The sequence below is a fragment of the Pongo pygmaeus genome, chromosome 5 (assembly GCF_028885625.2).
Source record: "Pongo pygmaeus isolate AG05252 chromosome 5, NHGRI_mPonPyg2-v2.0_pri, whole genome shotgun sequence".
In the NCBI taxonomy this organism is placed as follows: domain Eukaryota; kingdom Metazoa; phylum Chordata; class Mammalia; order Primates; family Hominidae; genus Pongo; species Pongo pygmaeus.
In genome coordinates, this window is record NC_072378.2 from 11,449,985 (window position 1) to 11,468,032 (window position 18,048).

The 18,048-nt window shown below is 40.0% G+C and overlaps 1 protein-coding gene across 1 annotated transcript in view; it reads left to right on the top strand.

Annotated features, from left to right (window-relative positions):
- The first annotated feature begins 13,780 nt into the window (after nucleotides 1-13,780).
- TMEM170B (transmembrane protein 170B) overlaps nucleotides 13,781-18,048 on the top strand; it is a 44,074-nt gene continuing 39,806 nt past the window's right edge. Inside the window, exon 1 of the mRNA XM_054492298.2 lies at nucleotides 13,781-14,460. Within this exon, the coding sequence (XP_054348273.1) occupies nucleotides 14,364-14,460 (97 nt within the window). The 5' untranslated portion in view covers nucleotides 13,781-14,363. The remainder of the gene's footprint in view (nucleotides 14,461-18,048) is intronic.

The window sequence follows — 18,048 nt, forward strand, 5'->3', positions numbered from 1 at the left end:
ACATGCACAGGGAAGACACCCAGCTTGATAACAGAGGTAGAGACTGAGGTTATGCAGTTGCAAGCCAAGGAACGCTAAGGACTGCCGGCAACACCAGAAACTAAGAAAAAGGCACGGAACAGAGTCTCCCTTGAGGCTTCAGAAGGGGCCTGCCAACACCTTGATTTTGGACTACTAGCCTCTAGGTCTATGAGAAAATAAATTTCTGCTATTGTAAGCCACCAGTTTATAGTATTTTATTATGGTAGCATCAGGAAACTAATGTACTCATCCTTAAAGTGAGGAGAATAACACTTTGCTCATGGGGAGGATGAATATAACATGAAAAATGCTTAGCACAGTGTCTGCCCCATAGAAAGAACTCAGTTAAAGCCAGGTGCGGTGGCTCACACCTGTAATCCCAACCACTAGGAAGGCTGAGGCAGGAAGATTGCTTGAGGCCAGGAGTTCGAGACCAACCTGGGCAACAGAGCGGGACCCCATCACTAGGGGAAAAAAAGGAACTCAGTTAAATGTTGGCAATATACTGTGTTATTCTTTGAAGAACTTTTATTGCAGGGGAAAGGAAAAAGTGATCTTAGATGAGTCAGGTAAACAATAAAGTAAATGTTTTCAATTTTGTTTCTCTTTTAATAGGAGTTATTTGTGTATATTTAAGCACAGAAAATAAATAAGACCTCCAAGGAGAGGAAAACAGCTAAAGAATTTGGAGATGATATGATATCTTCATCAAAGACCAAATCTGGTGCAAATGAAAGATTTCAAGAGATGTGACTGTAAAGTAAAATATTTTTAGTTATGTAGTATTTTACTTTATAGTCACATTTGTATCATTTATAATTCCCAGTTGATATTACCCTTCAGAGAAGATACTCTGGAAGGTATGACTCTTATGCTAATGTTGTTACCATTAGCTCAAATACTTTTGAATTTTCTTCAAAACCAGGTTATGAATTACTCAGACAAAAATTTTACCTCTTAAGACATACCTCAGTTTTGGTCAAAATAAATATTTCCCAGGCTGGTCACTTAACTGACACAACACCAAACAACTTCTGACTATATCCAAACACCAAATCTACCCTCACATTATACACATTAGCACCACTGAGGGCTTTTTAAAAAAATGGGCCAAATAGTTATCAAAGCTGTTTTTAAATACCTAAATGTGAAAAACAAAATTCTGATTTTAAATGGAAAATCAACCTTGTTGGCTTAAATTCCCAATGACTTCAAACCAGACAAGCTTTTCAATATAAGTTTTTTGAAGTTATGTATTATACATAAATCTTTTCACAGTCATTAATAGCCCTAACAGGCTACTCTGACTGGAGCAAAAATAAAACTTCCAAGGGGTGTACTTCTATTTCAAGGGTGGATGTCTACTCAGTAATTTCAAAGTAAGTGATCAATTTAAACCCATGGATTGATTATTTTCCTTCTCATGTCTTAGATCTCAGTATATATGAGAAGGAAATGGACTTGCTTTTCAAAGGTTTACAAAGAATAGAAAGGAATAAACAATAATTCGAAAATGCTTAATTATCTATTCACACCATGTTCAGACTTTCAGAAGAGAAGGAAGGTGGGCAAAGGGCAAAAGGGCCTTTTTGTCTTCTCTTTAAGTAACTTTTCCAGAGGTTCCAGAGAAAGAGAGAAGGTCATTAGCATAAAGTCACAATGAGATCTTTCATTTCTTTTTTTTTTTTTAAACTTTGGTAAGAACCTAACATAAGATCTGCCCTCTTAGCAGTGAGATCCTTTAAATGGGCCTCTCCTTACACGTGGACCAGGAATTTGTCAGGGCCTAATCTTCACCTTGGAGTCAATTAAATTCTTTATTCATCCTTCTACTGTACTTCACGCATTGTGTTTTTACAATAAAATACTAAACTGCACTTTGGAAGTTGAAAATCCAGGACGAATATAAGGAAGTTGAAACTAAAGGGGAAGATCCCTTGGCAGCCAGACTCAGAAGCAAGCAGCCCTCTTTGGTTGCAGGGAGGAAGTCACATTTTGTGGTGCAACTTGTTGGCTTACATGCAACCCTTGGCCTAATTTTGAAAGATGACCCCTATTCAGCCATTGCCTAACTCAGTGTCTTACTCAAGAAATGTTTGTTAATTTGATTTTTACAACTGTCTTAAATTCCTTTGGTCATCTGGAAAGATGAAGAAACTAAGATAGTTGACAGTCTGCTCTAGCTGATACAAGCATTTTTCAAACTGGAAATTAGGTCACATGACCATGGCTATGAGGAAGGCCATTCATCTTCTTCTATTTGTATAATTCCCTAAGCATTTGTGCAACATATATATCAGTGACTGGGTACACATTTATATATATATTATGAGTACACACATATATGTTTTATATATTATGTAATATATGTAATATATTTGCTGAGTAAACACATTATATATGCTATAAATATACATATATAATACAAATAATAATACATACATATTACATATAATACATAGTCATGCATTGCATAACGACATTTTGATCAACAATGGACCGTTTATACAGCAGTGGTCCCATAAGATAAAAATGGAGCTGAAAAATTCCTATCACTTAATGACATTGTAGACATCCTAATGTTGTAGCACAATGCATTATTTATGTGTTTACGGTGATGCTGATGTAAACAAAGCTGCCATGCAGCCAGTCATATCAAAGTAGAATACATACAATTATATATAATACACAATTGTATGTAAAGAATGATAATAAAGAACTATGGGCCACGTGCGGTGCCTCATGCCTGTAATCCCAGCACTTTGGGAGGCCGAAGCCAGTGAATCACCTGAGGTCAGGAGTTCGAGACCAGCGTGGCCAACATGGTGAAACCTCATCTCTACTAAATACAAAAAATTGGCCAGGTGTGGTGGCAGGCGCCTGTAATCCCAGCTACTTGGGAGGCTAAGGCAGGAGAATTGCTTGAACCCAGGAGATGGAGGTTGCAGTGATCCGAGATTGCACCATTGCACTCCAGCCTGGGACACAGAGTGAGACTCTGTCTCAAAAAAAAAAAAAAAAATTTAACATAAAATAGCCTCAGGTAAGTCCTTCAGTGGGGATTCCAGAAGAAGGCACATTGTTACCATAGGACATGACAGCTCCACGCGTGTTACTGCCCCTGAAGACCGTCCATGGCACAACATGTGGATGTGGAAGACAGTGATATTGATGAGCCTGACCCTGTTTGGGCCTAGGCTAATGCGTATGTTTGTGTTTTAGTTTTTAACAAAAGAATCTAAAAGGTAAAAAAAAAGACGAAGTTTTGCAAACAGAAAAAAGCTTATGGAATAAGGATAGAAAGAATGAAAATATTTTTGTACAGCTGTAAAATATGTTTGTGTTTTAAACTAAGTGTTATTACAAAGAATCAAAAAGCTTTTAATATTTAAAAGTTTATATAGTAAAATTGTTACTGTAATCTAAGATTAATTTATCATTGTAGAAACATTTTAAAAATAAATTTAAGGTAGCCTAAGTGTGCAGTGTTTATAGAGTTTATAGTAGTGTACAGTAAGGTCCTGGGCCTTCACACTCACTCACCACTTACCCACTGACTCAGCCACAGCAACTTCCAATCCTACAAGCTCCATTCATGGTAAGTGTCCTATAGAGTTGTACTGATTTTTATCTTTTATGCCATATTTTGACTGTACCTTTTCTATATTTAGATGTGTTTAGATGCACAAATACTTCCCATTATGTTACAATTGCCTGTGGTATTCAGGACAATAACCTGCTGTACAGGTTTGTAGCCTAGGAGCTATAGGCTGTACCATCTGGCCTAGGTGTGAAGTAGGCTATACTATCTAGATTTGTGTAAATACACTCCATGATGTTCACACAATGACAAAATTGACTAATGATGCATTTCGCAGAAAGAATCCTCATTGTTGAGTGATGGGTGACTATATACATTATACAAATAAAACATAATACATATGTATTATATATATTGCATATAATATGTATAATTATAATGTGATATGGATTATAGAATGCAAATATATTTATTAGTATTATATAACACATAGAAAAAAATATATATATGTATATACGTGTTCTCAGTAACAGTTTGTTACCTATTTCTTTATTGTTTCTAATGTACGTTTTATTCTCCCTTAAATAGATGCTAAGGTCTTTGAGGGTAGAAATAAATCTTCTATTTTTTAACACATATAATTAGTATAATGAAATGAAAGTGAGAAAAATTATAAATTTGTGTTCAATCTCATACTTTTACAATAGGCCAGATATTGTCATTAGTTTCCCAATTAACCCAGATATTTACAATATGAGCTTGAAAAAGTTATCTAAGAAGGCATAAAAAATGACCATTAGATATTCATCACAGAAATAGAAAAAAATAACCTAAAATTTATATGGAACCACAAAAAACCCTGAATAGACAAAGCTCTCCTGAGCAAAAAGAACACAACTGGAGAAATCACATTGCCTGATTTCAAATTATATTAATACTACAAAGCTATTGTAACCCAAACAGCCTGGTACTGGCATAAATACTGACACATAGACCAATGGAACAGAATACAGAACCCAGAAATTAATCCCTGCATTTAGAGTGAACTCATTTTTTGCAAAGATGCCAAAAACATACATATTGGGGGAAGGAAAGTCTCTTCAATAAATGGTGCTGGGAAAACTGGATATCCATATGCAAAAGAATGAAACTAGACCCTTGTCTCTCACCACATACAAAAATCAAATCAAAACAGATTGAAGACTTAAATTTAACTAAGACCTCAAACTATGAAACTACTAAAAGAGAACATCAGGGAAATGTTCTAAGACATTGGTTGAGGCACAGATTTCTTGAGTGATACCTCAAAAAACACTGTCAACCAAAGCAAAAATGGACAATTGGAATCCCATCATGCTAAAAAGCTGCACAGCAAAGGAAACTATCAACAAAGTTAAGATACAACCCACAAAATGGGAGAAATATGTGCAAACTATTCATCTGGCAAGGAATTAATAAGCACAATTTATAAGGAGCTCAATCAATTCAATAAGAAAAAAGTCTAATAATCTGATTTTAAAATGGGCAGAAGATCTGAATAGACATTCCTCAAAAGAAGACATACAAATGGGCAACAGGTATGTGAAAAAATGCTCAACATCACTAATCATCTGTTACATGCAAACCAAAACTACAATGAGATATCATCTCACACCAGTTAAAAGGGCTTTTACCCCAAAGACAGGCAATAATGAACGCTGGGGGAAGATGTGGGAAAAGGGGAACACTCCTACACTGTTGGTGGGAAAGTAAATTAGTACAGCCACTGTGGAGAGTAGCATTAAGCTTCCTCAAAAAACTAAAAATAGAATTACCATATGATCCAGCAATCCCACTGCTTGGTATATTTCCAAAGGAATGAAAATCAGTACACTGAGAAGATACCTGCACTCCCGTGTTTGTTGCAGCACTATTCATAATGGCCAAGATATGGAATCAACCTAAGGGTCCATCAATGGATGAATGGATAAAGAAAATGTGATGCATATACACAATGTAATATTATTCAGCCATAAAAAAAATCAAATCTTGTCACTTGTAACAACTAGGATGGAACTGGAGGACATTATGTGAAGTGAAATAAGCCAGGCACAGAAGACAAATGTCACATGTTCTCATTCATATGTGGGAGCTAAAAAGTAAATAATTAAATGCATGGAGATAAAGATTAGTATGATGGTTACCAGGCCAGGACCGGTGGCTTAAGCCTGTAATTCCAGCACTTTGGGAGGCCAAGACGGGCAGATCACTTGAGGTCAGGAGTTAAGAGACCAGCCTGGCCAACACGGTGAAACCCCATCTCTACTAAAAATACAAAAATTAGCTGGGCGTGGTGGTGCATGCCTGTAATCCCAGCTACTTGGGAGGCTAAGGCAGGAGAATCACTTGAACCTGGGAGGTGGAGGTTGCAGTGAGCCAAGGTCACACCACTGCACTCTAGCCTGGGTGACAAGAGTGAAACTCCGTCTCAAAAAAAAAAAAAAAAAAGATAAAGAATGGTTAATGGGCACAAAAATTATAGTTTGATCAAATGGGTAAGAGCTAGTATTCTGTAGCACAATAGGGTGACCATAGTTAACAAAAATGTATGTTTTAAAATAACTGAAAGCGGTATTGGAATATTCCTAACACAAAGAAATAATGAATTCTTAAGATGAAGGAGATCCCAGTTACCCTGATTTGGTCATTATAAATGGTATGCCTGTATCAAAACTCACATGTACACCATAAATGGAATTATTACATACCCATAATTAAAAAATTAAAAATTAATTTTAAAATAATTGTAATATTATGTACCCATAATTAAAAAATTAAAAAATAATTTTAAAAAAGAAAAAAAGACCATTGGGAAAATTTACTTTCAGAGTTTCAATTTTTTTAATGGAACTAATATTTCTAGTTGAATTCAATTTATGATGGATTGGGTTAGGTACCCAATTGGACAGAACTTTAATATGGAGAAGAGTGACGGGGTAACATTTATTCTGTACATTATATAAAAACTTAGAAAGTCTTAATAAGTGAAGAAAGGTGGTCTGGATGAATTCTCTAGGAAACAGCCTTTGCCCGCTGCAAGGTGGCAGGATTTTGTGGGTAGACAAGATATACTCAAATTGTTTGTGTCTATAGAAAATGTGGATCATCTAGCTTTGATTAGTAAGCTGAATTCACCAATTGACTTCTAGAAAATAGAATCACTGGAAACCTGGAATACAAAAGAATGCATTCTTAGCAGAGCAGTATTGGAATACTAATTAGGGAAGCTCAACCGCTGAAGGAAAAGTCCCAAAATACAACAGCTTGCTAACCTAAAATAATGAAAATGGTCAAAATCTAGTTTAAGGAGAGTGTGTTCAAGTGCAATGTGGGGATGGCCCACCTAGGAAGTACAGATTCCAAAGAATGGAAGCCAGTGTTCCAAAGTGTAGGACTTATCTAAGCTTTAATGCCTCGTTACAATGATCTGATTAGCTAAGGTGGTCTTTTTCCCTTGAGAAAGGTACATTTACCATTCCACATGGAAGATGTAACTGTTTTGGGGTCCTGAGCGCCATCTGGTCTGAGTTAGATACAGGACAATAAAGGAGGCAGCTAATCTATAACAAAGATCAGTGATTGGAAGGAAAGATCTGGGCTCTGGTCTCTCTTAGTCATTTACAGAACAAGAACAATGAGGAAGAGAGTTAAGCTATAATGTAAGAAGCGGAATTCCAAACATGTGACATGACTCAGTCTCCAGGGTTTACCTTCCCTGTTGGCATAATAAATTCAGAGGGTCCTAAAATTTTATTTTATTTTATAAGCTCTATACCAAGGAATTTCAAAGGGGATTCCAGATCAGCTGGGGGGCTCTCTGTCTTGTTCTATGCACTCTTTCAAGAACCCAGGCTGATACTGGCTTTGACATCTTTGATATGTGACTTTCAAAAATGCTGGAGTGTCACCATCCCAATGAGTCAGAAAAGTAAAAAGAGTGTGGAGCAACAGTTAAAAGAGGTTTTGATATGCCAGGCATGGAAGTGGCACACATCACATCTGGGCACGTTCCAAGGCCGTACTTCCCTGCAAGGGTGGCTGGGAAATGTATCAGGTTGTATGCCCAGGAAGAAGAGATTTTAGTGAACAGTGAATATCTCTGCCTCAAAAGTCATTCAACAAGCAGATCTAAAGTTCCTGTAATTTTTGAGCCTCAGAAGTCTTATTAAAACAGGGGGCAAATTGAGGAAGTAATGGTTAAATTTTGGGGATTTGGATTCAGACAGTGTTGGGCTAGGTGACCTTGGCAGGTTACTGGCTGCTCAGAGCCACAGTTTCTTTATTTGAAAAGTGAAGCTAATAACAGCACAACCTTAAAAGGGTGGTGTGAGGGTTAACAGCTTACAGACTGGTATGTGAAAGATAGAAAGTGTTAAATAAATGATAGTTTTCAAGCTGTTCATGACAACTCCACTTCTCATTTCAAAGCTTCTTTCAATAATAGGAGGGTTGTGCCTTCTGTTGAACATACTGTATAACCCAGGTGTCTTCAAATATCCTGAATTTCTCAGATGGTTAATTTTGTGTGTTAAATAGAATTATGGTTAATTTTATGTGTCAACATGACTAGGCCATGGAATATCCAGTTATTTGGTCAAACATTATTTGAGGTGTTTCTGTGAGAGTGTTTTTAGGTGAGAGTAACATTTACATTGGTGGATGAAATAAAGCAGACTGCCCTCCCTCATGTGGGTGGGCCTCATCCAATCAGCTGGAGACTTGAATAGAGTAAAAAGGCTCCCCCAAGGAAGGCAGAATTCTTGGCTAAGTGTCTTTGAACGGAAACATTGGCTCTCCTTGTTCTCAGGCATGCAGTCTCAGACTGGAACTACACCTTTGGCTCTCCTGGGTCGCCAGCTTGCCAACTCACCCTGCAGATCCCGGGACTTGTCAGCCTCCATAATCGTGTGAGCCAACTCCTCATAATAAATGTCTTTCTATACATATGCAACCTATTGCTTCTGTTTCTCTGGGAGAATCCTGACTAATACTCTTTCCCTAACTAAAATGCTGCATACAGTTGGGAGCCCCTGAAACCCATTTTCTTACCAATGTTTTGTAAATGGTCTAGGTTTGGGAGCAGAATAGGGCTATTTTTAATGGGCATTTGTCACTAAACTTTCATTTCTCCTGTATTCTCAATTTTATCACTTACCTTTCCTTAATACTACAGTTTCCACCCTACATTAAATTATTTCTTCATGCCCAAACATCACTTTCCACACTTTTACTAAAGGAAACAGTGTTATGGCCCAGGAAGGACAGGTAACTCCCAGGCGGCATGGATCTAAGTGGCTGGGGGCCAGGGGTCGGGGGAGACTTTTCACTGATCGCACATCATATCATGAGAGTTTTGAGTCATATGAATTCATCACACTAAAAAAAAAAAGGTGGGAAAGAGGTAGATTCTTGCCCATCAAGACAATCCTTCACAATTTCTTTCTGCTTGTTCTTTAAAATAAATAATTATTTAGAAGATTGCCATTCCCATACAGTTCTAAAAAATCTATTAATATTTAAATGTTACAGTAATAAAAACTAGTATTCATTGAGTATTTACTGCTCCAAACTCCACTCTGAGCACTTAATTACTAAGTACTTTGATCCTCATAATATCTCAAGGAAATATTATAATTAAATATATACTATCTATAATGAATAACAGATATACATATAATAGAATATTATAGTTCACATTTTACAGAGGAGAAAACTGAAAGTTACAGAGGTTAAGTAACTCACTGAATGTTGAATGTTCACTCCTGGTAAAGCAATAAAATCAGGATTAAAACTTAGGTAGTTTAGCTGTAGAAGTAAGAAATAGAAAAAAATATGTACTCTATTATAATCTGTTGGAGAAGGGGAGGAAAAGCAGGTTATAAGGAAGTGGAGTTATATGATTTTAGGATTGCTGAGAGTGAATGGTCACTAGATACATTCTAAACAGAGGATGAAGTGTTTATCAGTTATGGTCACAGAGATTACTATAAAATATAAAAACAAAACCAATCCTTTCAAATTATAAGGAACATATAAATAAGGTAAAGGAAACACAAACCATAGCCATGAAATACTTTTTTAAAAGAAGCAACAAAAATAGAATAATATAACTATGATGCAAGTAATACCACATATTTATTATATCAACGACTAGAAATTATCTAGAAGTTCTTCTATTAAATTAGAAATTTCATATTGGATCACGATGTCAAACTCCTAAAACAAAATCATTCAAAAGTTGAAAAAGAATGGAAAAATACATACCAGGCAAATGCAAACAGAAAGCAGGACTTAAGACCTTAACATCAGACAAGATTCACATAAATTTTAAAAGCATTTTATAATGGAAATTAATATATTTTTAATTTTAAAAAGCAAAATCATAAATCTTATATACATATGTGTTCACTAAAACACATAGAATCAAAATTCGTAAAGGGCAAACTACAAAAAGTACACAGAAATATAGGCTGAAATATATTATTTGTAGAAGACTTAACCTCACTCAGCCTGTGTTAAGACCACATTATTTGTTCATTACCATTTGTTGCCCCCTCCCGTTCATTCTTTCCATCCTTCTCTGTAGGCAGAATATACTTTTTTATCCCATTCACTTAGGGGCTTAACTATGCAATCTGCTTCAAACAAGGGAATGTGGATATGTGAGATGTATGTGACATGGACCCCATATCTGAGCATGAACTTTAAATGCACCTGTGTAGTTTTAGCCCTGCCTCTCTTGTTCATGCCAGAGCCGGGATAAGGATGAGGTGGGTGAGACAAGGTCTTGCAAGTGCAGGGTGAGATTCTCTGTTTATTTAAAATTTTGGTATTTCATTAATCATGGATTTTTGCATGAATTTTTATTTTTTGAAAATATTATATTAGTATATTATTTATCTTGATAACAGAGTGTTTCAGAGTCTGTTGTCAAGACTTGCAGGCAAGGCTTTGCAGGCAAGGCCAGTGTCCCATTGTAGCCCTGGTTCCAGCCCTATACCATGAGAATGGCATGTACTCAGAGCGTGACATCTTTCTCAGCCTCAGGTATGAAATGAGAAGACCTGTGGAGCTGGACTGAGCTGAATCAAGCTGAATCAATCTAGATTTTGGACTTGCATGGGGCCTGCAGCTCCTTTGTTTTGGCCAATGTCTCCCATTCAGAATGGCTGTATGTATCCAATGCCTGTACCCCCATTGTATCTAGGAAGTAACTAACTTGCTTTTGATTTTACAGGCTCATAGGCGGAAGGGACTTGCCTTGTTTCAGATGAGACTTTGGACTGTGGACTTTTGAGTTGATGCTGAAATGAGTGAAGACCTTGGGAGCTGTTGGGAAGGCATGATTGATTTTGAAATGTGAGGACATGAGATTTGGCAGTGGCCAGGGGAGGAATGATATAATTTGGTTCTGTATGGTTTTATCAAGGGTTTCCACTTTTGCGTCTTCCTCATTCTCTCGTTGCCTGCTGCCATCCACGTAAGACGGGACTTGCTCCTCCTTGCCTTCCACCATGATTGTGAGGCTTCCCCAGTCACATGGAACTGTAAGTCCAATTAAACCTCTTTCTTTATAAATTGCCCAGTTTGGGGTATGTCTTTATCTGCAGTGTGAAAATGGACTAATACAGTAAGTTGATACCAGTAGAGTGGGGTGCTGCTGAAAAGATACCTGAAAATGTTTTTCTCAAAAGATCAATATCATTTTATATTTTGATTTTAAAAGCTTTCCTCTAGGTTGTCTCTGGACAGTTTTTAAAATGACTAAGGTTAATGGGTGTTCCCTCACTTATGTGTGAGAAACCAGAAATTTTGGTTTATGAATTACGTTTGTGAATTGTTTCACGCTGAAGGGCACCGAGTTGAAAGGAAATTTTTGGATTCACTTGGGGTGTTCCCTGATTTATGACAGGAACGTGACTAAACTGTTCCTGAATTGGTGTATTAATTCAAAATAAAAAATCTGTAGGAAATAAATTCCAAAACTTTCATTTGTATTAACTGTTTTGGGTTTCATAACTCTGGCTGTTGGGAAAATGTCTAATTCTCTTAAGGATATAAGCTTCCAACACAGCCAAGATCATTACTTTTATTAAGGAAAACCTAAGTAGCCTAGAGAGCAGAGACCTTATCTTCAAATCTTATAGATAACACCTTGCACAGAACATTACAGATAGTAGATGCCAAATAAATATAGACGCCAATTAAATTGAACTGAACAGCAGGGGAGAAGTTGTTGGGCAGCAAATAACATTACTGGCTTGAGACTTCATTGCTGTGTCTTTCTCATTTCCTGACATGAACACTTGGATTCTGTAAAAAATATTTATTCAGAACAAGAACAATGCTGACTTTTCTATGAAGATCATTCAGTGATTCATTCAACAAATATTTGTGGTGCATGTGCCAGGCACTGTCCCAGGTTCTGAATATTTTCACTGCGTGCTACTGTGTTTTAAGTAATAGTGTGCAATCCTAAGAACATAAACTAACTAAAAGTTTCTGGTATGAGAGTTTAATGAGCCCCTGCTCAGGGAATTTGCTGTGAACCCTTCACTGAATGTGGTCACATTCCCTAACATCACTAATTATGTAATGCCAAGTCCCTTAAGAATATCATTAGGTAACCTGCACTTCCCCATTGAGAATCTTAAAGTGAGGGAGTTAACAGTGGGTTAAGAAAGATAATGTGGTTGCTAGAAAGAATAATAGACCAGGAATTCAGAAACTGGGCTCTGAAGTGCTGTCATCTCTGTCAAGTCATTTAATTCACAGAATCTGTTTCCCTATCTGTAAAATAAAATTAGAAAAATGTTAAAGCCTCTTTTAGGTTTGATATTCTGTAATCTTAAGTTAATAGATCTAATTAAGTCTAAATTCTAGGAGGAAGATAAACTCTACATTATGAGTTTTGGCTCAATTCCTATTAATGGTGCAAAAATTTCTGTTATGTTGTGACATCAAAAAGAAAATACAAATAAAGAAATAAATGTGTGTATGTAAATATTATTTTAAAGTGGTCACCAAGAGCACCATTTGACAGGTAATTCGACCCTTCAGTGCTTTGTCAAATATACTTCATGATTTAGCTACAGCAGGTATTTCTTCACTTCTCTTTGTAAATTTTTCTTTAACCAGATGACGGGTTGAAAAAAGGTGGGGGGAGGAGCTGGCTACTGCATATTTATGTTATTGCTAAAACTTAAATTTTTATTTTTTAAAGTTAGAAGGTTTCAAATTTCGAGGAGTTTAACCTGTAGTTGGATTTTAGATGCTCCTCTGGCTGGACATGAAGAAAGACAGCAAAGCATGGGGAGAGAGATCTAGTTTAAGTTCGAGGGAAAAAAATAACAGACGCAACTTAGATAAAAGAATACTACTACCAAAAAAAAGGGGGGCTAGAGCCGGCGATGGCCTTGAGGATTAGGACACCTGCCCACCTGGAGTAAACAGGTAATGTCAGGCAGGTTCTGGAACCCTGGGAGGCGTAAGTTCTTGCTGCGGGAAGAGGGATTAGCAGAATGATAACGCGGGTCTATTTGTGTTTTAGGGGTTTTAACATGCATTCTGCAAGTAAGTGACCTATCCAGGTCATTCGATTCAGGCTCAGGAAAAAAAAGCCCCGCAAATTAATATATCTAAATGGTGAGATAGTGACACCTTTTAAAAAAAGTTATACATAAGCATCTATATCAAAAGCATTACATTTTAAGGCAAAAATCTGAACTGTCACAGCATCCACCTCACCGAGTTCAACAGCCCCACCTTGGGTCAGGGCTGTCCCTGGAGCGCGGGCTCCCGCAATGCCCGCACCGCCCACGCCGCCCGCACCGCGCGCACCCAGCGGGGCCAGGGCGAGGGATCCAGGTCTCCAGGTCTCTCAGGGCGCGCGCCCGGGGTCCGGGGGTGGGGGGCGTGGAGGCGGTTCCCTTGGAGCGCCCAATCAGCAGTAAGACCCGGCGGTGGCGCCAGTGACGTAGACCGCGCTTCCCTCCGCCCCACTGCGGGCCGACGCTCGGCGCCGTCAGCCACGCGCGCTGGAGCGCGAGGGGAGAGCGAGAAGGAGGGCTTTGGGGCCGACCGGCTGTCGGAGGGCGGCGGGTCGCGGGGAGCGGGGGAGTGAGCATGCGCAGCGGCTCCGGGGAGCGCAGGGGAGGAGGGGCCGGAGCTGAGAGGCGCGCGCGTGCGCGCGCACGAGTGGCCCGCCGGCGGCTGCGGGTGGAGGGGGCGGTTCCTCGAGTGTCGGCGACCAGAGGGCGGGCAGGCGGGCGGCAGGTGCCGCCGCAGCCTCCGGCCGGTCCCGCGTCTCCCTCCTCCGGCGGCGATGAGCTGGGCCCTGTCGGGGGCTGCACCTGCCGGCTGCCCGTCAGCACCGGCCTCCTGGCGTGACCTCGGCCTCCTCGCGTGTCCGGCCCCTGCGGCGCGGCGCTGCCCCTGAGAGGGAGCGGCGGCGGCCTCCTTCGCCCCGAGTCCTCGCTCGGGGGCCGCGCGGGGACGGCGCCCGGCCCCCTCCCCTCCTTCCTCCGTCCGCCGTCCTCAATGTCTCCCCGGCGGGGAGGGGGCTGCCTGGGAGACACGCTGAGCGGCCCCCCCACGGAGGCCCTCCGGCTGCAGCGGCAGCAGCGCCCGGCCCGGCGTCCCGCAGCCTCCACTAGCGGCGGCGGCCTGGAGGAGCCGCGCACCCGCCGCCGCCCCCCGAGCCTCGCAGCCGCCGCCGCCGCCCGGCACCCGAGGAGAGGGCGGCGGGCGCCCCTCGGGGAAGATGAAGGCGGAGGGGGGCGACCACTCCATGATCAACCTGTCGGTGCAGCAGGTCCTGAGCCTCTGGGCCCACGGGACGGTGCTGAGGAACCTCACGGGTAATTGACGCGCCTGGGCTGGGGACGGGGATGCGGTCCGCCCCTCTCCTGTCTTCTCCCTCCTCGGGAGGGGACACTTTCCTCGCCGCCCCACCCCCGTGCGCGCCCCGCTCGGAGCTCCAGGTCCCGGCGAGGAAGGTGTTAATCGGAGCCACTCTGCGCGTGTCCCGGGGGGCTCCGGCTCCCGCCACCCCCTTCCCTGAGTCGCCAGGGGAGCATCCGCGACCCCCGCTCCTGCCCCGCACGGGGAGAGCTCCTGGCGGCGGCCCGGCCTCTGTAGTACGCGCGGAGTAGCTTTAGTGCTGAGACTTGAGCGCATTTCGCTTTTATTCCATTACCCTCTTCCCCTCCCCCTTCCACACACATCGCTTCTTGCTATTTACATCTTTTTCTGATTTAGCTATTTTCTTTCTGGCAAATCTCAAGCCAAATGTAGGACCTAAAATCATTGCCCACAATGGTCTATTTACTTTTCAACCGCTAATTTTTTGGGCGATGTAGATAACTGAGTAAATTATAGTGGGTCAGGGGCTGAGCTAAGGTCTAGTGCAGTCTAAGCGTGTTAGCTTCATAGATCTCCTTCCCCTCCCATTTCCTTTTGTCTGTCTGTCTCTTTCCCTCAGGCCTCCAGCTGCTGCTTCTGAGACGTTTGATAATTTTGTGTATTTCCCTTCATTTATTAAGGCTGTCAGAAATTGGCCTTATAACATCGGTTTTTATTTGTAAAAGTGAGTGATAAAACACACAATATTTTTATTTAGTCTGTAGATTTGCTTTGTGAAGAAACTTCTGGTTTTGTTATGTGGAAATGCTTACATTATACTTTGAGTTCCGAATTTAAAAATTATTCTCTGAAGTAGAATTTACGAGAAAGAGATTCAGTTGCGATTTGGTGACTCCTCAATGCCTGCTTTTCAGAGGAAAAAAAATCTTAAAAACATACCCAGGATTTAATTCTTGAAAATGTGTAAGGCAGTTAATTTCAATAGAACATTAGTATTTCAAAATGCGTTTTGTCAAACTGGTTAAGAGTGTTATGAGTATTTCACAAATATAACCTGTGTTCATATATATAACATATATATAAAGTTTGGCATGGTATAGAATACAAACGTAGAAGAAAATTTTATGGAATTATATACCACAAAAGACAACTCTAAGGACACTGGTTTCTTTGAATGGAAACTATATAGTTAAAGTAGATTCTGGGTTGCTTCATGCTATGCTCACTTTTAAGCTGTGGTTATTTAACTTGAAACAGACTGACTTTACATGATGATTGCCGATAAGGAACATATTGTTACAATTCTGGAGAACTAAATGGACATAAAGACCATCTCATGATTCAGTTGAATTTAGAGGTAGACTGCTTTATCTTACTTATGATTTTGCTTGCATTTATCCACTGTTTGGTATTTGAACTGTACCAGTTTTTGTTTAAGTGAAATGAAAAGTAGGGACTTAACATATATTTTTGCAGGCATACCTTGGAAATATTGCAGGTTTGGTTCCAGAACACCGCAATAAAGCAAATATTGCAATAAAGTGAGTCAAATGAATTTTTTGTTTTCCTAGTGCATGTAAAAGTTACATTTTACCTGTAGTCTTTAAAGGTGAAATAGCATTATGTCTGAAAAAAAAAGTACAGAGGTTAATTTAAAAATACTTCATTGCTAAAAAATGCTAACGATCATCTGAGCCTTCAGCAAGGACGTTATCTTTTTTCTGGTAGAGGGTCTTGTCTTTGTGTTGATGACTGCTGACTGATCAAGGTGATGATTGCTGGAGATTGGGATGACGGCAGTTTTCTTAAAACAACAATGAAGTTTGCCACTAAGGAAGAGCAATAGACTCTTCCTTTCATGAAAGATTTCTCTGTAGCATGGGATGCTGTTGGATAGCATTTTATCCACAGTAGAACTTTCAAAATTGAAGTCAATCCTTTCAAACCCTACTGCGGCTTTCTCAACCGAGTTTATGCAATAGTCTAAATCCTTTGTTGTCATTTCCATGGTGTTCACATAATCTTCACCAGGAGTAGATTGCATCTCAAGAAACCACTTTCTTTGCTCATCCATAAGAAGCAACTCCTCAAACTTTATCATGAGATTGCAGCAATTCAGTCACATCTTCAGGCTCCACTTCTAATTCTAGTTCTCTTGCTATTTCAACCACATCTATGGTTACTTCCTCCACTGAAGTGTTGATCCCCTCAAAGTCATCCATGAGGAATGGAGTCAATTGCTTTCCAACTCCTATGAAAGTTGATATTTGGACCTCTTCTCATGAGTCACGATTGTTCTTAAGGGCTTCTAGAATGGTGACTCCTTTCCAGAAGGTTTTCAATTTCCTTTGCCCAGGTCCATCAGAGGAATCATTATCTCTGGCAGTTTTAGCCTTCTTACACAGTGTATTTCTTAAATAATAAGACTAGAAAGTCAAAATTACTCTTTGATCCATGGTCTGCAGAATGGATGTTGTGTTAGCAGGCATGAAAACAACATTGATCTACTTGGACATCTCCATCACAGCTCTTGGTTGACCAGGTACATTGTCATTGAAAAGAATACTCATTAAAATGAAAGGAATCTTTTTTTTTTCTGAGCAGTTCTCAACAGTGAGCTTCACGTATTCAGTAGGCCGTGCTGTAAACTGATGTACTGTCATCCAGGCTTTTTTGTTTCATTTATAGAGCACAGCCAGGGTAGATTTAGCATAATTCTCAAGGGCGCCAGAATGGTAAATGAGCATTGGCTTTAATATAAAGTCACCAGCTGCATTAGCTCCTAAGAAGAGTCAGCCTGTCCTTTGAAGCTTCGAAGTCAGGCATTGACTTCTCCCTAGCTGTGCAAGTCCTAAATGGCATCTTCTTCTGATATAAGGCTGTTTAATCTACATGGAATATCTGTTGATTGGGGTAGCCACCTTCATCAGTTAGCTAGATCTTCTGGATAATTTGTGCTTCTACATCAGCATTTGCTGCTTCACCTTGCACTTTTATGTTGTGGAGGTGTCTTTTGTTAAACCTCAAGAACTGACATCTGCTAGTATCAAACTTGCTTTTGCAGCTTTCTCATGTCCCAGCCTTCATGGAATTGAAGAGAGTTGGGGTCTTTCTCTGGATTAGGCTTTGGCTTAAGGGAGTGTTGTAGCTGGTTTCGTCTTCTATTTAGACCACTCAAACTTTCTTCATATCAGAGAGCAGTCTGTTTTGCTTTCTTATGATTTGTGTGTTCACTAGTGTAACACTTTTAATTTCCTTTAAGAATTTTTCTTTGCATTTGCAACTTGGCCGTTTGGTATGAGAGGCCTAGCTTTTAGCCTAACTCATCTTCGAATGTGCCTTCCTCACTAAGCTTTATCATCTCTAACACTTGATTTAAAGTGAGATATCGGACCCTTTTTTTCACTTGAACACTCAGAGGCCAATGTAGGGTTATTAGTTGGCCTGATTTCAATATTCTTGTATCTCAGGGAATAGGGAAACCCGAGGAGAGGGAGAGAGACTGGGGAATGGCTGGTTGGTGGAGCAGTGAGAACACACACAAGATTTATCGAGTAAGTTCCCTGTCTTATATAGGCACAGTT